Here is a 23,558-nt window from a genome sequence, read left to right as displayed (position 1 = left end):
TATGACTCCATATTGCGTGCAAAATAAAATATATGCCATTTGAAATTCTTCATGGCTAATTTGAAACTTCTTTTGAGTTCTCATCTCCAACTAAATTATTTCTTACTCTGTCCATACTTGTGCCCTCTTTATCTCAAATCTTTTTCTCAGGACATTGTGTAAGTTTCTTCCTTTGTGTACCCACTCTTTGAGTGAGGCTAATCCCAAATCCCATCTATTCAAACTTTTCCAGATCCCTTCATAGCAAATACCTTTATTCCACTACTTTCTAATGGTGAGTTTCTCTGTTATACCCCTTATTGGAGGGTACCTTTTGTTAAGGTTATAGGTATTTGTCAGGTTTTCCTGTTAGATTTTGGTACTGATATATTTAGGTTTATATTATCTCCTGTACAGTGCATAGTGGTGGTGCATCATCATACAGGTCTTCATCCTTGTTATCTTCACGTTGACTAGGCTGAGAAGGAGGAGGAAGAGGGGTTAGTCTTGCTGTCTCCGTGGTGGCAGAGGCAGAAGAGGTGGAAGAGGTGGAAGGGGAGGCAGGAGAGGCAGGCACACTCAGTGTAACTTTTATTGAAAAACGATCCCTGTATAAGTGGACTCATGCTGTTCAAACTTGTGTTATTCAAGGGCCCTCTGTAATTTTGTTAGAATTACTAATATATTAGAGTGTTCTACATTTTTCATTCTCAACATTTTACTGATCATTATTATTATTTGAGATGGGGTCTCGTTATATTGCCCAGACTAAAGGGAGTGGCTATTCACAGGTGCAGTCATAGCACACTACAACCTTGGACTCCTGGAGTCAAGCAATCCTCCTGCTTCAGTCTGTCGAGGTACTAGGACTATAGGCACACACAACCACACTTGGCTCCCATTATTTTCTGAAATATAAAATTATTTATTTTCTGGTTACTATCTCATAGTGTGAAAGATAAGAATAATTACACAGTTATTACTTTTCTCACAGCATCCATCTAATATATTTTATAGTATATCTATATTATATCTATTATTCAAATTTTGATAATTATACAACCTTATTCATAAGAAGGAGTATTTTATAAATAATGCTTTTTTTTCTTTGTAGGTTACTTCCTCAGAATGTTGGCCTCCTGTATGTTGGAGGTTATGAAAGACCCTTTGCACAAATCAAGGTATGTTTGTTCATTTTCAGTGTACTTTTCCTGGATGTTCTCTTATCTAGAATCCATCAAAACCTTGCTAATAATAATCAACATATAAAAATATTGTGTTCCAGCACTTTGGGAGGCTAAGACAGGTGGATCACTTGAACCCAGGAGGTTGAGACCATGCTGGGAACCCTGTCTCTACAAAAAGAAAATTTTTTTGTCATTAGCCAAGTTCAGTGGCATGTTCCTGTAGTCCCAGCTACTCTGGAGGCTGAGGTGGGAAGATCACTTGAGCCCCAGGAGTTTGAGGCTGCAGTGAGCCGTGATCACACCACTGTACTCCAGCCCGGGTGACAGAGTGAGACCCTGTCTCAAAAAAAAAAAAAAAAAAAGTGAATGTGAGATGATAATTTCATTAGCTTTTGCATATTTCTGCTGAAGAAATCTTTCAGCTTTTCAAAGGAATTGATTATTTTAATATTCTTGCCATAGTAAAATTGACTTTGACCGAAACAGTTCAGTGATTCATTTAGAAGAGTACATTTAGAGATTAATCTTTGAGATCATCCCTTTTGCCATTAAAAAAATGTTTACAAGTCGGGCACGGTGGCTCATGCCTGCACTACCAGTGCTTTTTGAGGCCGAGGTGGGAGGGTCAGGGCTGGAAGATTGCCTGAGCCCAGAAGTTCGAGACTAGCCTGGGCAACATAGTGAAACCTCATCTCTACAAAATAGTAAAAAAAAAAATTTCGCTGGCCATGGCAGTTGTCCCAGGTTTTTGGAAGGCTGAGGCAAGAGGATCGCCTGAACCTGGGAGGTCAAGGTTGCAGTGAGCCATGATCACACCACTGCATTCCAGCCTGGGTGACAGAGTGAGACTCTGCCTTGAAAAACAAAAATGTTTTTAACAGCTTTATTGAGATCTAATTGAAGAACAATAAACTGTACAATTTGATAAATTATGATGCTTGTAGTTGTGAAACCATCACTGCAATCAAGATAATTAACATTCATCACTTCAGAAAGTTTCCTTGTGCCCCTTTGAAATTTCCCCCTCCTGCCCTTCCTTTTTTTTTTTTTTTTCCTGGTCTCCAGGCAACCAGTAATCTGATTTTTGTTATTATACATTAATTTGCATTTTCTAGAGCTTTATATAAGTGAAATCATATAGTGTATATTCACTTGCTCTCTTTTTTGCCTTCGTTCACTCAGCATAATTATTTTGAGATTCATCCACATTATTGCACTTGTCACTAGTTTATTATTTTTTATTGCCAAGTATCAGGTTGGTGTAAAAGTAATTGTGTTTTTTTGCCATTAGTAGTATGGCTATAGCACAGTTTGATTATCCTTTCACCTGCTGATGGGCATTTGCGTTGTTTCTAGCTTGGGGCTATTACAAATAAAGCTGCTGTGAGCATTTGTGTACGAGTTTTGCATAGACTTACGCTTTTCTTTCTCTTGGGTAAATATCTAGGAGGGGAATGGCTGGGTCACGTGGTAGTTGTATTACATTTCCGTAATGACTGAGATTCTTTTCGTGTACTTTTTTTTCCATCTGAATCCAGTGAAATGGATGTTCATATCTTCTCTAGTGAAGTATTTCTTCAAATCTTGTTATTTTAAAATTGGGTTTTTTGTTTTCTTACTGAGTTTTGAACATTTTTTATATCTTCTGGATATAAGTCCTTCATCAGATTTGTGATTTGCAGTTATTTTCTCCCAGCTATCGTTGTCTTTTCATCTCTTAACAGTGTCCTCAAAGAGCAGTTCTTAGTATTGATGAAGTTCAGTTGATTTTTCTTTCATGGCTCATGCTTTTGTTGTTGTTTCTAAGAAATATTTTCCTAACCCAAAGTCACAAAGATTTTTCTCGTATGTATTCTGCTAGAAGTTTTATACTTTTAAGTTATACATTTAGGTTTATTGTCCATTTGAGGTAATTTTTATAGAAGAGTCAAGTATGGATTGATGTTCTTTTTTTTTTTCATCTTTTTTTTTCCAGAATGTTACTCTCAAACATATTTTTTTCCAAGACGTGGATATATAGATGTTCCAAAAAGCACTTTCGAAAAGAATAAAGACCTTACAGCTTTGTTGAAAATCAGTTTATCCATATATGTGTGAATCTATTTCTGGACTCTTCCATTCCATTGACCTATGTGTTTATTCCTCTACCAATAACCACACTATATTGATTACTGTAGCTTTATAACAAATCATGAAGTCAAGTAGTATAAATCCTCCAACTTTGTTCTTTTTCTATGTTGTTTGGCTAATCTAGGTTCCTTTCATTTCCATATGAATTTTTATAATCATCTTGTCAGTTTCTATAAAAATGCCTGTTCAGATTGTGATTGGGATTGTGTTGAATGTATAGATCAGTTTGCAGAGAACTGAAATTTTAGCAATATTGAATATTCCAATTCATTAAGGCCACATCGCTCTCTAGTTATTTAGGTCTCCCAGCAATATTTCGTTGCTTTCAGTATATTGGTCTTAGACATTTTTCAAGCAAATTTATCTATTTTGTATTTTTTATGCTATTATAAAAGTTTTCTTTTAAATTTTTTTTTACTCACCCTGACACTTGGGCAGGATTTAATTTTAATTTCTGATTGTTTAATGGTAGTTGCTAGTCTGTAAAAAGCTGATTGTTTTTTTTTTCTTTTCATGTATTGGCTTTAAACTCTACGATCTTATACTCGATTATTAGTTCAGTAGCTTTTATGTAGATTTCGTAGGATTATCTACATAAATGATTGTTCTCTACTAATAAGGACAGTTCTCCTTTCTGATCTTGATGCCTTTTATTGCTTTTCCTTTTTTAAAATTTTCTTCTTTATACAGACAGGGTCTTGCTCTGTTGGCCAGGTTGGTCTTGAACTCCTGGCCTCAAGCAATCCTCCCACCTTGGCCTCCCAAAGTAGTAGGATTACAGGCATGAGCCACCACCCCTGGCCTGCTTTTTCTTTATTGCACTGACTAAATCCTACAATACAGAGTTGAGTAGAAATGGCAAGAACAGACATACTTGTCTTGCTTCTTATCTTAGTGGGAAAGCATTATTTAATCTTTTATCAAAAATTGTTTTTATAGTAATATTAGTTGAGGGTTGGTTAATTGATTCCATTAAGCTTTGTTATAAGAAATGAAAAAATATTAGCATTCAAGGCAATTTATAAAAAGGAAAGAGTTGAGACACTCAGTTTTGTTTTTGTAACTTTCTGTTAATGTTTTCTGAGAAACCTATAAATTTTTTTTTTTTTTTTCCTTCTGAGACGGAGTCTCACTCTGTCACCCAGGCTGGAGTGCAGTGGCACAATCTCGGCTCACTGCAACCTCTGCCTCCCGAGTTCAAGTGATTCTCCTGCCTCAGCCTCCCGAGTAGCTGAGATTACAGGCTCGCACCACCATGCCTGGCTAATTTTTTGTATTTTTAGTAGAGCTGTGGTTTCGCCATGTTGGCCAGACTGGTCTTGAACTCCTGACCTCAGGCAGTCCGCCCACTTCAGCCTCCCACAGTACTGGGATTACAGGCATGAGCCACTGCACCTGGCCAGAAGCCAATACATTTGTTTTGTGATTTTTTTTGTTGTTGTTACATAGTTTTCTGATTTTTTTTTTTCACATTTGTTTCTTGGCTCCATGTGTTATTTTTCTTCTATCCATTTGAGAGTTGTGAGTTAAAACTCCTTTCCACCTGCTTATATGACATATTTTTATGTTTTGAAAAATAAGGATTTTTCACAGTAGACTAAGACTAAATAGAATATGCAAGATACTTAATACTGAAGATGTTCAGTCATCATATCAACATCTTTTTTTTGAGACAGAGTCTCACTCTGTTACCCAGGCTGGAGTGCAGTGGCACAATCACAACTCACTGCAGCTTACTGCAGCGTTGGCCTCTCAGGCTCAGGTGATCCTCTCACCTGAGTCTCCCAAGTAGCTGGAACTACAGGTGCATGCTACATGCCTGGCTAATTTTTTGTGGAGTTGGGGTTTCACCATGTTGTCCAGGCTGGTCTCAAACTCCTGGACTCAAGTGATCCACCCATCTCAGCCTCCAAAAGTGCCGGGATTACAGGTGTGAGCCACCATGCCTGGCCACCACAATATCAACATTTTTAAATGAAAAATCTTATCTTAGTTACCATAGCATTAGCACCTCTTTAAATAACTCCATTAGTTTAACCTAAATCTAAACATTCTCTAAAGTTCATCATTAGGATCTTGAATTATGGAATCTCTTGACTTTTCTAGTTCCTTAAATAATGACAAGTATTCAAGTACATTTTTGTCTTCCATTTTTAATATCCCTGTAACATGAGGGGAATTGGCAAGATTCTCTTCATAAACCCCCCTCACTATCCCATTCACTGAATTCATCAGTATAGCCAGGAATCCTAATAGGTTTCAGCAGGAACATTTCTGACAGCTCAATATTTTTCTGTCCAATGATTTTGAAAATCCTGTTTCTCTTTATTAGAGCTGAAGTAACTAAAAAGAGAGAAGCTTATCTGATATATTTCAGTAAGGAGAGAATTTTTTGTGTGCATGGTGTGAGTTACATGGTGTCTCAAAAGCACAGTCTCAGAGTTATGTGTATCGGAGTGGTAGTTGCCCTACCACTTACCTGATTTATTAACATAACATTTTCTTTATCTGCACATTTCCTAACAAGCTCGGTGACAAAAGTCAATCTTTTGTCAATCCTTTATGCCTGGATAATCAATCCTGTAGAAAAAAGTTCATGATTTTAGGGTGTCCTTTTCCTTTGATGTTGTTGTGGGAAAGGTTTCTTTCATTCACTGTTAAAAGATTCTTATCCTTATTAATTGTTGAAGTTCTTTCATAATTCCTATGGCTCCACCAAATTACCTGCATATTAATTAGAATGTAAGTTAATGGGATAACAATTTTAAAATCATAGTTCAAATGTTTGACATTAGATTATAAAAGTAAGATTCGTTTCCTATGTTGGCTTGTACCTGACTTGTGAATATGAAATACCAGTATTTGTTATGTTCACATTTTCCCATTAAGCTAAATGTGATGATAATATGTTGTGTCATAAATATGAGATATAACCTTTTAAAAATGGAGACTGCTTTGCTTTTCTTAAGAACATATTGGTTGTTGATTTTTAAAATTAAATCAGGATACGAAATTGTTCACTTGATCATGGAGGAAAAGACATTCTCATTCATTAACATCACAGGACTTAAGTTCCTTAGTGTGGGTGGCTTGGTGTTGGAGGCAGTGTTTGCTAGAGATATTTTACAACTATATTTCTAAAAACGAGCTCCATTTTATAAAGGTCAGAAAGAGAAAAGAAAGAACACAAAAAGATAATAGATATTTGGCCACATGTTAAATGAATTCAGAAATTTGCTATAGCATGCCAATAAGTATATGTACATCTGTACTGTTAGTATTAAATATATAAAATGGAGCATTACAATTATTCCTACAGCTGAACACACACACACTCTTCCATTATTTACTCATCTTTTAGTTTTAGTTTTCTATCTAAGCCCTACATAAAGATATAAATATGTGTAAACTTGGGACTTCAGCATAGTCTTAGACTGGTGCATCTTCATGCTAGTTTCAGATTTCATTGTGGCTAGGGGAAGTTATTTCAACTTTTTTTGAAAAATTATTACTTCAATAGGTTTTGGGAAACAGGTGGTGTTTAGTTACATAGATAAGTTCTTTAGTGGTGATTTCTGAAATTTTGGTGGACCCCATCACCAGAGCAGTGTACACTGTACCCAATGTGTAGTCTTTTATCCCTCACCCTCATCCCACACTTCCCCCTGAGTCCCCAGAGTCCATTATATCATTCTTACGGCTTTGCATTCTCACAGCTTAGCTCCTACTTATGAGTGAGAACATACAGTGTTTGGTTTTCCATTCCTGAGTTACTTCACTTAGAATAATGGTCTCCAACTTCATCCAGGTTGCTGCAAATGCCATTATTTTGTTCCTTTTTATAGCTGAGTAGTATTTCATCATTACATATATATGGAGCATTACATTTCTACATATATGTGTATACATTTATATATATGTGTATATATATGTGTATACATTTATATATATGTGTATATATGTGTGTGTGTGTATATATATATATATATATGTATATACATTTTCTCCTACTCTGTGGGTTGTCTGTTAATTCTGTTGATTATTTCTTTTGTTGTACAGAAACTTTTTAGTTTAATTAAGTTCCATCTGTTTATTTTTGTTTTTGTTGCATTTGCTTTTGGGTTCCTGGTCATGAACTCTACCTAAACCAATGTCTACAAGAGTTTTTCCAGTGTTATTTTTTAGAATGTTTATGGTTTCAGGTCTTAAATTTAAGTCTTTAATCTGTCTTGAGTTGATTTTTTTATAAGGTGAGAGATGAGGATCCAGTTTCATTTTTCTACCTGTGGCTTGCCAATTATCCCAGCACTGTTTGTTGAATTAGGTGAATCTCAGCACTTTTTCCCACTCTGTTTTCATTTGTTTTGTCAAAGATCAGTTGGCAGTAAGTATGTGGCGTTATTTCTAGGTTCTCTGTTCTGTTCCATTGGTCTACCTGCCTGTTTTTATACCAGGACCATGCTGTTTTGGCAACTATATCCTTGTAGTATAGTTTGCCATTGGGTAATGTGATGCCTCCAGATTTGTTGTTTTTGCTTAGGCTTGCTTTGGCTTTGCAGGCTCTTTTTTTTATTCCATATGACTTTTAGGATTGGCTTTTCTAGTTCTGTGAAGAATGATGATGGTATTTTTATGGGAATTGCATTGAATTTATAGATTGCTTTTGGCAGTATGGTCATTTTCACAGTATTGATTCTACTCATCCATGATCGTGGGATGTGTTTCCATTTGTTTTTGTCATGTGTGATTTCTTTCAGCAATGTTTTGTAGTTTTCCTTGTAGAGGTCTTTCACCTCCTTTGTTAGGTATATTCCTAAGTATTTTATTTTATTTGCAGCTGTTTTAAAAGGGTTGACTTCTTTATTTGATTCTCAGCTTGGTCACTGTTGGTGTATAGCAGTGCTACTGATTTGTGTACATTAGTTTTGTATCCTGAAACTTTACTGAATTCATTTATCAGATCTAGGAGTTTTTTGGATAAGTCTTTAGGGTTTTCTAGGTATACAATCATATCATCAGCAAAAAGTGACAGTTTGACTTCCTCTTTACTGATTTGGATGCCCTTTATTTATTTCCCATGTCTGATTGCCCTGGCTAGGACTTCCATTACTGTAATGAATAGAAGTGGTGAAAGTGGGCATCATTGTCTTATTCCAGTTCTCAGGGGGAATGTTTTCAACTTTTCCCTGTTCAGTATAATATTGGCTGTGGGTTTGTCATTGATGGCTTTTAGTACCTGAAGGTGTAGCAGGAACAGTCGCAGACAAAACCTCTTAGACACCGGTTCTATGAAGGAAGAGGCTTTAATCAGCTGGGAGCATTGGTAGACTTGCGTCTCAAGATCCGAGCTCCCCAAAGTAAAGATTCCTGTCCCTTTTAAGAGCTTACAACTCTGAGGGGTCCACGTGAAAGGGTCATGATACATTGTGCAAGTGGGGGCTACATGACTGAGAGCTACATGCATCAGTGATGGGGGCTAGCAGAACAGAACAGAAAGTTTCACAAGTCTTCCTCATACAATGTCTGGAATCTATGGATAACACAAGCGGTTAGGTCAGGAGTTGATGTTTAACTACCAGGCCTGGTTCTTGGCACTAAACCATCTGGCCATTGATCTCACTTCTGCTTCTTTTTTTAACTTTTTGCTTTCTCATGAAACAGGAGACAATGGGAGAGGTGGTCTCCTTCCTTATTCCCCCCTTTTAGAATCTCACTTATTAGTGGGAATTTTCACTTTCATCCTCACTATCTAGGTCTTTTTGCGAGACAGACCGATAGTGATTCATGTAATACACTTGTGCTGAACTATTTTGGTGAATTAAAGTAGTGACAAAGCTTCTCATTATTTGAAGGAGCAAAGGCAGCAAGCAGGGGAGCAACAAGCAGGTTCCTAATACTGTTATTACTCCTATTATAAGAGTTTTAAATCCTAATGCTGGGAACCATTTTCCAAATACAGACCCAGGATCAAATCCATGCCAAACCTGCACAGGCATATGTGGTAGCTTTGTCATGTCTCTGACGATGTTTTCGACTACTTGGCCTTGGTCATCTATATGCAGACAGCAATTGGTCAGGTTGAATTTTCCACAGACCCCTCTTTCCACTGCTAGCAAGTAGTCTAGGGCCAATCTATTTTGATAAATAGCATTTCTTATCTGGGTTTCTTGCCGGGCTAACAGTCAAAGTTCTGCCAGTTTCATTAGTGATTATTTCTAAGACAGCTTGTAACCATATAATCCGGTTGAGCATGTAAATGGGGGTTTGGTATCCCCACGAACCATCTTGTGCCCAGTTGGCAGGCCCATAGTATTATATGATTCTTTCATGGGACCACTCATCATCTTTCCAATTGCCTATGGCTATGCTTCTGTTTTCTCAGGAAGCATAGACAGGGAAGCCTAGGAGCTCATCACCTGTTTTTATGGGCAGCAGGAAAAAGGATGGCTTAGTGGTGCCAATGACGCAACTGCCTGCCCATTGGTCAGGTAGCTTGGCATAGGCTCTATGTCCACATATCCAGTATAGTCTAGCTGGAGCCGTCCAGTCCCGGTGAGACTCTGGATGGGCCCAAACAGTTTGCAACTTAGTAAACTTACTAAATGGGTTCTTCTCAATATGGTTTAGACCCCACCAGGTGACTGTTCTTCTTGTGCCATTATACAGCTTTTGCCCTAGGCAATTGAGCTTCCTACGGGGATGGTGAAGTCTTTTCCTTCTCTAGCTAGGCAGTATTGCCCAATAATTGAGGTTTTTAAGACCCAAAAGTTACCAGTGTGGGCCTTCTGGACTGGAATTATATCAGGAACTGGATCCATGGGCACTAATTCTCGGGCCTCCCAAGGCCATTGGTCTCCCATAGTAGTTCCCCTGCATACATAACAGGAAGTAATGTTGAGGGAATGGGCTATATTTTCTGCTAACTGCAGGAACAAATCTTTTGTCTTCCCTGGCAGTTCTGGTATTGGCACATTTAGTTCATCATAAAAGGTCTGAAACACTGGTTTGGGGGAGCACTTGTGGATCTCCCCTTGGATTAAAAGGTTGACTCGGGGGTCAAGCCCAGTTCCATCAATTCCTAGGTTTACATTTTCTCCTGTCTTCCAGTGGGGATCCTGGGGGTTAGTAATTATTAATTCTAATGGGTTACAGTTACCGGAGGTGCAAGACGAATTACTTTTTCCTTTTTGTAGGCAAACAGGGTCTTTTTTGTCCTTTTTCCAGGTGGCCCAAATGACATAGGACCAATAACTACATTCAATAATACCATATAGTCCTAATTCATGACAAATGTACTTATTTTCTGCCATATATAGCTTTTTTTTTCCCCCCGACTGAGAGAACCACATCCCATCCCTAGCTTGTTACTATTAATGACTGCACAGGCATCAAATCTTAAGGTGACTTGTTTGGGAGCTCCTTTTTCTTCTGTTCTGGTATTACTTTACTTGTATCTTTCATGAGTCCCCACCAGTCCTCAGTTCTTAATCTTATTTCAAAAACTGTGGTCATAGGAGGCTCAGACGGGTTGTAAGACACATGAGGTTGGTCATTCCCTGGGCTACACACATTATACTGAGTGGCATTATATAAGCAGATCCCTTTCAAAATTCCTAGACATTCATAATAACTATAAAACAGAAAGGTTATTTTAACTTGTTGCCCTACCTCTGTAACCTGATGAATACACTGGGTACAGTCCTCCATGTGGGGAATATCAGCTGAAGTTCTTATTGAACAAGTCCAAATTTTGAGAAAAATGAGTCCCACGATGAGTTTCCTTATGCTTTGGCTGTGCATACACCAATCAGCTTCCAGGTGTGACTGGAGCAGGGCTTGTTGTCTTTTTCAGAGTCACTTTGTAGGGATTGTCCGGGCTTGGTCTCACCTCCCAGGTCTCAGGTGCTGTGGGTTTCACGTGGCTGTGGTGGATCCAGGCCGGAATTCCTTCTACCTTCATGGTGGTGGGAGTGGTCAGGATGATGGTCTGGGGTCCTTTCCACCGTGGCCACAAAGGGGCTATGTTCCAGTCTTTGATCCACACTCGATCACCTGGGGAGAAAGGGTAAACTGGGGAAAATAAGCTAATGGGGCATCTCTCATTTACCCAGGCTGAAATTGTTTGTGTAACTTTTTCTAAAGCCTGTAGCTGTCATTGCAGCCCAATTTCTCCTAGCTCCTGAGGAGTGCCTGGAAATCCTCGTAATATGGGAGGGGGTCTATGATACAATATCTCATAAGGGGAATATCCTGTTCTTTTAGAAGGAGTACACCTGATTTTAAACAATACCGTGGGGAGAGCCTGTACCCGTTTCTTGACACACTTTCCCTAAGCCTAATCCTGTTTCTTGACACACTTTCCCTAAGCTATTTTTTATAGTCCGATTCATTCACTCCACCTTTCCGGAACTCCAAGGTTGGTAGGTGGCATGCAGTTTCCATGTGATCCCCAATACCTTTGCTGTCTTCTGTACCAAGTCAGCCACAAATGCCGGCCCATTGTCTGAGCCAATCCGTAAGGGCAGTCCAAACCTAGGGATGAGATCTCGAAGAAGCACACGGGTTACTTCACGAGCTTTCTCAGTTCGTGTTGGATAAGCCTCTACCCACCCAGAGTATGTACACACTAGAACCAGCTGATACTTGTTACCTCCACATTTGGGCATTTCGGTGAAGTCTACTTGGAGATCTTCAAAGGGGGCTGCTCCATAAGCTTGTATGCTGAGCGGGGTGGTTGGAACCTGCCTAGCATTGTGCTGCTGGCAGGTGACACATTGCTGTTACTGTTTTGGCAAGGGCCGACAAGACATGAAATGTAGAAGTGCCAGCCTAACAACTTTTCAAGTGACTCTTGGCCTAGATGGGTGGTCTCATGCACAGCCAGCACAACTGTGGCCCCTAGTAGCTGTGGCATGGCTACTCTTCTGTCTGGTAACCAGATCCATCCTTCCTTTATCACTTGCCCCCCTTCTGCCTGGAAAAAGTCTCTTTCCTCTTTAGAATAAGTAGGCACTAGATCCAGTGCCTGAGAGAGCAGAGGGGCTGTGACTGATGCTCAGTAGGGGGTGGATGCTGCTCTGTGAGCTTAGGAGTCTGCTCGAGAATTCCCTAAGGCAACAGAAGTGGTGACTCACTGATGTCCTTTACAATGCATTACTGCCACCCTCCGAGGCTTCCATACTGCTTCTAATAACTGTAAAATTTCTTGCTGATACTAAATGTCCTTTCCCCCTGAGTTCAATAGGCCTTTTTCTTTGTATAATGCCCCATGCACTTGGAGGGTTAAAAAGGCATACTGAGAGTCAGTATAAATGTTTACAGTCTTACCTTCACTTAGCTCTAAGGCCTGAGTTAAAGCAATGAGTTCGGCCTTCTGGGCTGAAGTTCCCTGAGGCAGCGATTTGGCTTCAATAACAGTGTCCAAGATTTACCACTGCATATCCAGCGCACGTCTCTCTCTGTGGGTTAATGAAGCTGCTTCCGTCTACATACAGCTCCCAGTCTACAGACATCCAAGGTTTGTCCTGGAGGTCGGGTCTGCTAGAATAAACTTAGTCCAACACCTCTACACAGTTATGTTCAACTGGGCTCTCTGATACCAGAAGCAAGGTGGTGGGGTTCAAAGTGTTACAAACTTCAGTGGTTATATGGGGATTTTCACAGAGCAGGCTTTGGTACTTGGTTAGTCTGGCATTTGTCAGCCAGTGATGTCCTTTGGTATTCATTAAAGTCACCACTGCATGAGGGGCCTTTATGTTCAAGTTTTGCCTAAGAGTTAGTTTATCCACTTCTTGTGTTAGCAGGGCAGTTGGTGCTAAGGCCCTCAAACACGGGGGCCAACCTTTAGAAACTCTGTCTAGCTGTTTAGAGAGGTAGGCCACAGGCCTCAGCCACGGCCTTACGTCTTGAGTTAAAACTCCGACTGCTATTTTTTTTCTTTCTGACACATACAATGTAAATGGCTTTGTCAGGTCAGGTAGACCCAGGGCTAGGGCTGACATGAGTTTTTCTTTTAACTCATGAAAAGCCTGTTGCTGTTGGGACCCCCATTGAAATGGTTCCATGTCACCCCCCTTTGTAACTTGGTACCAGAGGTTTGGCCAGTACTGCAAAATTTGGGATCCATAACCTGCAGAACCCCACAGCTCCTAATAATTCTCTCAACTGCCTTCTGGTCTTAGGCTCCAGTAGGTTGCAAATGACCTGCTTTCTTTCTGATCCTAGGCTGCACTCCCCCTGTCGGATAGTAAATCCCAGGTAGCGTACCTGCTGTCTGCAGATCTGAGCTTTCTTCTTGGACACCTTATACCCATAGTCCTCCAGGTGCTGAAGCAGGGCGTCTGTTCCTTTGACGCACCCGACTGCCATGGGGTGTCCCAGCAGGAGGTTGTCGACGTACTGGAACAACACGCAGCCTAGGTCTCTGGCAGGAAACTTTTGGAGGTCTCGAGCCAGTGCCTCCCCAAAGATGGTGGGGGAAGTTCTTGAACCCCTGGGGAAGCTGGGTCCAAGTGTAATGAGTGGTGACACCTGACCCCGGATCCTCCCACTGAAAGGCAAACAGTTTCTGGCTCTCTGGAGCTAATCTGATGCTAAAGAAGGCGTCCTTCAGGTCTAGGCAGGTGAACCAGCTGTCCTTAGCTGGCAATAACCCCAACAATGTGTACGGGTTAGGTACTGTTGGATGGAAAGTCACTGCGGCTGGATTGACCAATCGCAAGTCCTGTACTGGCCTGTAGTCCTTGGTCCCTGGCTTGGGAACAGGTAGGAGGGGGGTGTTCCATGGAGACTGACAAGGCACTATAATTCCAAAAGTCCTCAGGTGCTTAAGATGAACCTGGATACCTTCCAGGGCTTCTCTGGGGACTGGATACTGGTTTTGCCTGACTGGCTGGGCCTCTGGCTTAACTTCTCTGAGTACAGGAGCTTGATTGACTGCCAATCTGGGAGGGTTGTCTTCTGCCCGTACTTTTGGCCACCACTGGGCCAGAGCTGGCCCTATCTCTTTGCCTGGTTTGGTTAGGAAGAGTCGCTACTCTTCCTCTCGGGGAACTGTCAGGGCCATGATAACTCCTGTTCCGGGCAACTTCAGTTGTAAAGAGCCTTGCTTGGTAAAGGAAGATAGCTCTCAGCTTGCTAAGCAGGTCCCTTCCTAACAAAGGCAAGGGGCAGTCAGGGATGTACAGGAACTGGTGAATCACTTCATGTCCCCCCACCGAGCAGGTCCGGGGCAAACAGAAAGCCTGCTTTGTCAAAACTCTTGTTGCTCCAATTATATCAATAGTCTTTTTAGACAAGGGGGTGACCGGGGTGGTCACTACTGAATGTTCAGCACCATATTGACCAGAAACTTAATGTCCTTGCCCCCAACTGTCATTCTGACCATGGGCTCCTTGGGGGCACGTGAGCCTGGTCCCCTTCGGTCCAATAACCCCTCAGCCAGATTGAACAAGGCTCCTTCGTCCTTGTCTGGGGTCTTTTGCTCTGAACCACCTTGCTTTTCTTTCAGCTGAGGGCACTTACCTTTCCAATGTCCTATCTCTTTACAATAGGTGCACTGGTTACGTTGCAAGCGTGGACGGTCAGACTGGGTATTTTTCCTGGAGCCCCCATTCCCTTGTCCTTTCAGGGGGACCCCTCTAATAGCTGCAGCTAGTAGGTCAGCATTTCACCAGGCTTGGCATTCACCTTCTTTGCGGCTCTCTCTGCGGCTTGTTGCATCTGTATTTACAAACACTTGGTTGGCTATTTCCAGTAATTGGCGACGTATTCATACTGCAAACCCAGCCCGTTTCTTCAGCTTTCTCCTAATATCCTCTGCGCTTTGACTAACTAAGGCCATGTTAATCATGCGCTGATTTTCAGGGCTGTCTGGGTCAAAGGGAGTGTACATGCGATAGGCCTCACACAGTCTCTCATAAAATTGCACTGGACTTTCTTGCTTTCCTTGGATAACCTCGGAGACCTTGTTTACGTTTGTGGCCTTTTGGGCTCCTCTCCTCAACCCTTCTAAGAGTGCTTCCCTATACCGCATTAGCCTTTGCATACCCTCTGTCTCATTTGGATCCTATTAAGGGTCAGTTCCTGGTAGCTGGATCCTCACATACTCTTGGGGGTTCTGATAATCAGCTGGAACATGCTCTTCCAGCCACTTAGTTGCTACCCCGAGCACTCTCCTCCCTCATCCGTGTTAAAGAGGTACATGAGCAACTGGTGGCAATCAGCCCAAGTGGGGTTATGAGTTTGGATAATAGTTTGGAGCAATTCAATCAGAGCTTGCAGCTTTTCTGTATAGGATGGGATGTTATTTTTCCAGTTGAGGAGATCGGCAGAGGTAAAAGGTTGGTACACAAAGACACCCCTACCATATGCCCCTCCTCATTTACCCCAGTATACCGTTGCTCTCTTAGGGGCATTTGTGTCCCAGTTTTAGGTTGCAAGCAAGCTGCCAAGGGAGGGGTTTCTCCCAAGCTTCATATCCTCTTTTGTCTATTTTAGGTGGCCTTGGGGTGTGCACACCTTGCAGAGGCTCAGGGGCTGTGGGTTTCGATGTGGGGAGCCTCTCTTCTTGGTAAGGAGGGGCACCGTTGGTGCCATTTCCTGCCATGCATCCTCTGATGTCGGGTCAGACAGAACCGTAGGAGCTGACTTCCCTCGGCGGGTGGAGCAAGACTTTTCCTTGGCTATCTGTCCCTTTGCTACTAGTACTGCTGCTGCCTGTCCTCTTAGCCACTGTGGGGGGTCTAAAACTAGCTGCAACCAAGTATCTATGTATGGTAACTGGTCTGGGTGTCCTGATTTACCAGTTACTTTGGGCCATACCTTTGAAACTAGGGACCTGTCTAGGCTTCCTTCTGATGGCCATCTCACCTCTAATGCTGGATAGTCTATCTCACATAAAGCCTTAAGCTTTCCAGGTGTCATAGCAATTCCATAGTCCCCATTGAATCCTTTCTTGAAATTCTTTAACATAGTTCCTAACAGGGTAGGCTTACTTTGTATTTTACACATTTTCCTCTCTCAGGAGACAAAACAACACTCTTACCACAAAGGGGGAAGGGAAAAAGGGGCAAAAGGTCACTCACTCACCAAGCAATTCACACTAAAATCAAAGTATGGATAAGGAATTACTCATTCATCAAGCAATTTGAGCCAAGTCAGAGTCGAAATCATAGCCAGAACAGTTCAAATCCAAAAGTCAATAGTGAAATATAAACCAAAACAGTTCAAATCTAGTCAAAATGAAAACCAAAACCAAAGTGCCAAGAAAGCCATGCTGTGGGTGATCAGCCCACACTTCCACTCAGATGGAGTGGGCAAGTTCCAAGACCAGTCTTACCATGTTCCAGATGTCCAGACTCCAATCGCCGATTCCTTCCCGGTGTTCAACTGCTGTGTTAATTCTCCACGGGGGTCTGCCGCACACTGCTGTGGCAAGGCATTTGACCAGGGCAATTGCCTACGCGGGAGTGCTCCCAGGATCTGCTTTGCTTAAGCTCGCCGGAGTCCTCTCCAGGGATGCTCCACAGGGCAGGCCTAAGCCGCCTAAGAGGCTGCCTCAACTGTCCACTAATCACCTCGCTTCCAGGTCAGGGAACCAAGAAATGTAGCAGGAATGGTTGCAGACAAAACCTCTCGGACACTGGTTTTATGAAGGAAGAGGCTTTAATCAGCTGGGAGCATTGGTAGACTCGCATCTCATGATCTGAGCTCCCCAAAGTAAAGATTCCTGTCCCTTTTAAGGGCTTACGACTCTGAGGGGTCAATGTGAAAGGGTCATGATACATTGTGCAAGTGGGGGCTACGTGACTGAGAGCTACATGCATCAGTGATGGGGGCTAGCAGAACAGAACAGAAAGTTTCACAAGTCTTCCTCCTACAATGTCTGGAATCCACAAGCGGTTAGGTCAGGAGTTGATGTTTAACTACCAGGCACGGTTCTTGGCACCAAGCTATCTGGCTATTGATCTCACTTCTTCTTTTAACCTTTTGCTTTCTCATGAAATAGGAGACAATGGGAGAGGTGGTCTCCTTCCTTAAAGGTGTGTTTCCTCTATGCCAATTTTGCCTAGGGTTGTAATCACAAGGAATGCTATATTTTGTCAAATGCTTTTTCTGGATCCATTGATATGGTTTTTGTTTTTAATTCTGTTTATGTGGTGTATCACATTTATTAACTTGCGTATGTTAAACCAACCCCGCATCTCTGGTATGAAAGCCACTTGAAAGTGATGTATTACCTTTTTAATATGCTGTTGGATTCAGTTACACAGTATTTTGTTGAGGATTTTTTGCATCTGTGTTTGTCAGGGATATTGGTCTATAGTTTTCTTTTTTGTTATGTCCTTCCCTGGTTTTAATATTAGGGCAATAATGGTTTCAGGGAATGATTTAGGGAGGATTCCCTCTTTATCTTTTGGAATAGTTTCAGTAGGATTGGTACCAACTCTTCTTTGAATGTGTGATAGAATTTAGCTGTGAATCCATCTGGTCCTGGACTTTTTTTGTTGGCAATTTTTTTTTATTACTATATCAATCTCACTACTTGTTATTGGTCTGTTCAGAGTTTCTGTTTCTTCCTGGTTTAATCTAGGAGGGTTGTATATTTCCAGCAATTTATCCCTCTCCTCTAGGTTTTCTAGTTTGTGTGCCTGAAGTTATTCATAGTAGCATTGAATGATTTTTTTGTGTTTCTGTGGTATCAGTTGTAGTATCTCCCATTTCATTTCTACTTGAGCTTGTTTGATTCTTCTCTCTTTCTTCTTTTTTGGTTAATCTCACTAATGGTCTGTCAATTTTTTTTTTAACCTTTTCAAGGAATCAGCATTTCGTTTTATTTATCTTTTGTATTGCTTTTTGTTTGTTTCAATTTCGTTTAGTTCTGCTCTGATCTTTGTTATTTCTTTTCTGCAGGGTTTGGGTTTGGTTTGTTGTTGTTTCTCTAGTTTCTTGGGGTGCGAGTTTAGATTGTCTGTTTGTGCTCTTTCAGACTTTTTGATGTAGGCGTTTAATGCTATGAACTTTCCTCTTAGTACCGCTTTTGCTGTATCCCAGAGGTTTTGATAGGTTGTGTCACTATTATCATTCAATTCAAAGAACTTCTTAATTTCCATCTTGATTTCATTGTTGACCCAAAGATCATTCAGGAGTAGATAATTTAATTTCTATGTATTTGTATGGTTTGGGGGGTTCCTTTTGGAGTTAATTTTCAATTTTATTCCACTGTGGTCTGAGAAAGTACTTGATATAATTTCAGTTCTCTTAAATTTATTGAGACTTGTTTTGTGACCTATCTTATGGTCTGTCTTGGAGAATGTTACATGTGCTGTTGAAAGGAATGTATATTCTGCAGTTGTTGGGTAGAATGTTGTGTAAATATCTGTTAAGTCCATTTGTTCTAGGGTATAGTTTAAGTCCATTGTTTCTTTGTTGACTTTCTGTCTTGATGACCTGTCCAGTGCTGTCAATGGAGTATTGAAGTCCCCCACTATTATGGTGTTGCCGTCTATCTCATTTCTTAGGTCTAGTAGTAATTGTTGTATAAATTTGGGAGCTCCAGTGCTAGGTGCATGTATTTAGGATTGTGATATTTTCCTGTTGGAGACTAATCCTTTTATCATTGTATAATGTCTCTCCTTTTCTTTCTTTCTTTTTTTTTTTTTTTTTACCATTGTTGCTTTAAAGTCTGTTTTGTCTGATATAAGAATAGCCACTCCTGCTCACTTTTGGTGTTCATTTGCATGGAATATCTTTTTTCACCTCTTTACCTGGAGTTTATTTGAGTCCTTATGTGTTAGTTGAGTCTCTTGAAGACAACAGATAGGATACTTGGTTGGTGGATTTTTATCCATTCTGCTATTCTGTATCTTTTAAGTGGAGCATTTTGGCCATTTACATTCAATGTTAGTACTGAGATGTGAGGTACTGTTCTATTCATCATGCTAGTTGTTGCCTGAATACCTTGGGGTTTTGTTTTGTTTTCATTGTGTTGTTTTATAGGCCCTGTGAGATTTATGCTTTAAGGAGGTTCTATTTTGGTGCATTTCGAGGTTTTGTTTTAAGATTTAGAACTTTTTTAGCATTTCTTGTAGTGCTGGCTTAGTAGTGGCAAATTATCTCAGCATTTGTTTGTCTAAAACAGACTATCTCTCCTTCATTTATGAAGCTTAATTTTGCTGGATACAAACTTTTTTCCTGACTGTTGTTTTGTTTCAGGAGAGTAAAGATAGGACCCCAATGCCTGCTGGTTTGTAAGGTTTCTGCTGAGAAATGAGCTGTTAATCTGATAGGTTTTCCTTTATAGGTTACCTGCTGCTTTTGTCTCATAGGTGTTAAGATTATTTCCTTTATCTTGACTTTAGATAACCTGATGACTATGTGCCTAGGCAATCATCTTTTTGTGATGAACTTCCCGGGTGTTCTTTGAGCGTCCTGTATTTGGATGTCTAGATCTCTAGCAAGACCAGGGAAGTTTTTATTGACTATTCCCTCAAATAAGTTTTCTAAATTTCTAGATTTCTCTTCTTCCTCAGGAACACCAGTTATTCTTATGTTTGGTCGTTTTAACATAATCCCAAATTTCTTGGAGGCTTTGTTAATTTTTTTTTTTTAATTCTTTTTCTCTTTGTCTTTGTCTGATTGGGTTAATTCAAAAGCCTGTCTTCAAGCTCTGAAATTCTTTCTTCTACTTGTTCTAGTCTATTGTTGAAACTTTCCAGTGTATTTTGCATTTCTCTAAGTGTGTCTTTTACTTCCAAAAGTTGTAATTGTCCTTTCTTTGTGGTACCTATTTCTGTGGAGACTTTTTCAACCATATCCTGTATTTTTAAAAAATTTCTTTAAGTTGATTTTTACCTTTCTCTGGTACCTCCTTGAGTAGCTTAATAATCAACCTTCTAAATTCTTTATCAGACAATTCAGATTTCTTCTTGGCTTGGATCCATTGCTGGGGAGCTAGTGTGATCTTTAGTGGGTGTTATAAGAACCTTGTTTCATCATACCAGAATCACTTTTTTGGTTCCTTCTCATTTGAGTAGACTGTTTCAGTGGATAGATCTGGACTTCAAGGGCTGCTGTTCAGATTCTTTTATCCCACAGAGTAATCCCTTGATGTGTTGCTCTCCCCCTGTATGTCAGGGTTCTCTAGATGGACAGAACTCATAGGATAGATGTATATATGAAGGGGAGTTTATGAGGAGAATTGACTCACACGATCACAGTGAAGTCCCACAGTAGGCCGTCTGCAAGCTGAGGAACCAGGAAGCCAGTCTGAGTTCTAAAACCTCAAAAGTAGGGAAGCTGACAGTGCAGCCTTCAGTCTGTGGCCGAAGGCCCGAGAGCCCCTGGCAAATCACTGGTGTAAGTCCAAGAGTCTAAAAGCTGAAGAATCTGGGAGTCTGATGTTCGAGGGCAGGAAGCATCCAGCACGGGAGAAACATGGAGGCCAGAAGACTTAGCCTGTCTAGTCTTTCCGTGTTCCTCTGCCTGCTTTTATTCTGGTTGTGTTGGCAGCTGATTAGATTGTGCCCACTTGAATTGAGGGTAGGTCTGCCTTTCCCAGTCCACAGACTCAAATGTTAATGTCCTTTGGCAACACCCTCACAGATACACCCAGGAACAATACTTTGCATCCTTCAATCCAATCAAGTTGACACTCCATATTAACCATCACACCATCATCCCCAAGGGATTGGGCTTCCTGAGAGCCAGACGGCAATGATTACTATTGCCCTTCTAGGTCTAGCCACCCAGTGGGGCTACCCGGCCCCTGGCTAGTGCTGGGGAGTGTCTACAAAGAGTCCTGTGATGTGAACCATCTTCAGATCTTCCAGCTGTGGATACCAGCATCTGCCCCGGTGAAGGTGACAGGGGACTGAAGTGAACTCTGTAGGAATCATTGGTTGTTGTTTTGTTTAGTGTGCTGGTTTTCTTGAATGTGGTTATGCTAGTGGTGACGTTGTCATATGGACAGACTCTGGACTTCTGGTTGGCCAAGGTGTTGCAGGTGGTGGAATTAGCTGTCGTTTTCTCCTTCCTCAGTACAGGATTGTTCTGCTATGAGCTGCTGTAATGGCTTGAGTTGGCTGGCCTCCAGACAGGAGGTGGCACTTTCAAGAGAATACCAGCTGTGGTAGTAGGAGGGGAATATAATCTTGCCCTACATTGGCCAGGATAAGTACTTGGGTTTCTCAGGTGATTGCGGGGTCATAGAGGTCCCAAGAGTTTATGTTTTTTGTCTTTGCCTACCAGGGCGGGTAGAGAAAAACCATCAGGTGGGGCAGGATTGGGCAGATCTGAGCTCAGACTCTCCTTGAGCAGGGCTTAATGCAGACACTGTGGGACATAGCAGGTGATTCTTAGGCCAGTGGATTTATGTTCCAAGGGGAATTATGGCTGCCTCTGCTGCATCATACAGGTCACCAGGCAAGTGGGGAAAGCTGGCAGTGACAGGCTTTATCCAGTTCCCATGCAGCCAGCAATGCCAGTCTTCCTCCCACTGTGCCCCACCGACAGCACCAAGTTTATATTCATGGAGCGGGAAGCAGAACTGAGATCTTGACCCAAGCTACAAGTCTCTCCACTGAGAAAGCAAGCAGGGCTCTCAGGCCTCGCCCCTTCCCACCTGCCTGCACCATCAGCTGCAGTTTCTGTGCTCATATCTGTATTTTCCATTTGCCTCCCCACCCCCTGATTCTGTTTAGGAAAACTTGTGCTCATTTGAAATTATTACAGAGTTCATCTAGGAGCTTCTTTCACTCTGTGGCTCCTTCCCAATTCTGTTGGCTGCCTTCCCCAAGGACCTCTCTCAGATAAGGCTAACAATGGCTTCCCTGGGCTCAAGCTGGAGACCAGGAGTGACTACAGGGCTCTTCCTGCTGCTTCTTCTACTTTAGTATTTTCCTCAGCTCTCTAAATCCATTTCAGCTCTAAGTGAGGTTAAATCCTTCTCCCATGATCTGGATTTTCAGGTTTTCCAGTGGGGATATATGTTCAGAAGCAGACTTTTCCCCTGTCACACTTTGGGAACTCACAGTTTTTTGGCTGTCTCATGGAGTTTGCAGCAGCAAGCCACTTCTTTCAAAGGGTCTGTGACTTCTTTTGGTTTTCCTGGTATGTTTCTTTGGTGGTTCTTGAAGCAAAAGTTCACAGTGTGAGTCTTCACACACTGTTCTGTTCATCCAAGTGGGAGATACACATAAGTCCTGTCTCCTAGCCACCATTTTCTGCAGCTCAGCCACTCGAGTAGCTGGGATTACAGGCATGTTGCCACCATGTTCAGCTAATTTTTAAATTTTTTATAGAGATGAGGTCTCACATTGTTGCCCAGGCTGGTCTGGAACTCCTGGGCTCAAGCAAGTCTCCTGCCTCAGCCTCCCAAAGTGTTGGGATTACAGATGTGAGCCACTGTGCCTGGCCTTCCTCAACTTACTTTTTTTTTTTTTTTTTTATCTCTTAACATCTTCAGTAAGTCATGGGGAAGGTTCAGTCCTCAACTTTCACCCAAGGTAGAGACTCTACTCCCAGATGACTGACCCCTTTCAAAATCCTGTGAAAACCATGAACCCTCTCCCTAGAAAAGTTTACATACATAGACATACTTTTGCTTATAATTTCAGAGGTTTCATGAACCCCACTGGAGTGCATTCAAGGACCCCAAATTGTGAACCATAATAAGTGAATAAAATGTTCTCCCAAGTTTTCTATTAACCAAGGAGATACTAGATTCATAAAAAAATTAAGTTTTCAGAGAAAATTTTTTATTTGAACTTGATTTTAAACATGCTTGATTATCCTCTTGTTTATCCTAAAATATAAGCTACATAAAACACCAATCATTTTATAATGAGTGGTAACATGGAGTAAGAAAGGACATGCTTAACATATCCACAACTGTAGTTTTATACTATAAATGAAGCAGATTTCATCCTCATCCAAGACTGTAACTCCTTTGACTTTATTGAGATTAAATTTCTAAATGTACTGGGATGTATGCCACTTAGGATTTTATTAAGTAAGCGATATAGTTCATTATACCTTTATATGCAGTCTTTGAAATTAAAAAGGGAAGTTTTTCAGAAGTCCTTTATGTGAGGATTGGGGACTGAGTATTTCTATATATCTTTTCATAATACCTTTATCTTAATATATATATTCTATTTTTCACATCTTATTTTTGTAGATATGTTCTAGTTTAATAGTTTGCATTTTACACCAGTTACTCTGTGTTGTTTTCTAGAGCATGTCAAAGTCTAGTAAAAATCT

General features: G+C 41.1%; 1 protein-coding gene across 2 annotated transcripts in view; it reads left to right on the top strand.

The window, feature by feature from the left end:
• The window catches only part of RNGTT (RNA guanylyltransferase and 5'-phosphatase), a 354,408-nt gene that overhangs the window by 285,145 nt on the left and 45,705 nt on the right, over positions 1–23,558 (top strand). For both annotated transcript variants that reach the window (XM_003822864.5, XM_003822865.5), the window contains one exon: positions 1,094–1,160. In XM_003822864.5, coding sequence (XP_003822912.1) covers positions 1,094–1,160 — 67 coding nt within the window. The remainder of the gene's footprint in view (positions 1–1,093; positions 1,161–23,558) is intronic.

Source organism: Pan paniscus, chromosome 5 (genome assembly GCF_029289425.2).
Source record: "Pan paniscus chromosome 5, NHGRI_mPanPan1-v2.0_pri, whole genome shotgun sequence".
In the NCBI taxonomy this organism is placed as follows: domain Eukaryota; kingdom Metazoa; phylum Chordata; class Mammalia; order Primates; family Hominidae; genus Pan; species Pan paniscus.
The sequence above is the reverse complement of the archived record's forward strand: the minus strand, read 5'-3'. Positions and strand labels throughout refer to the sequence as shown.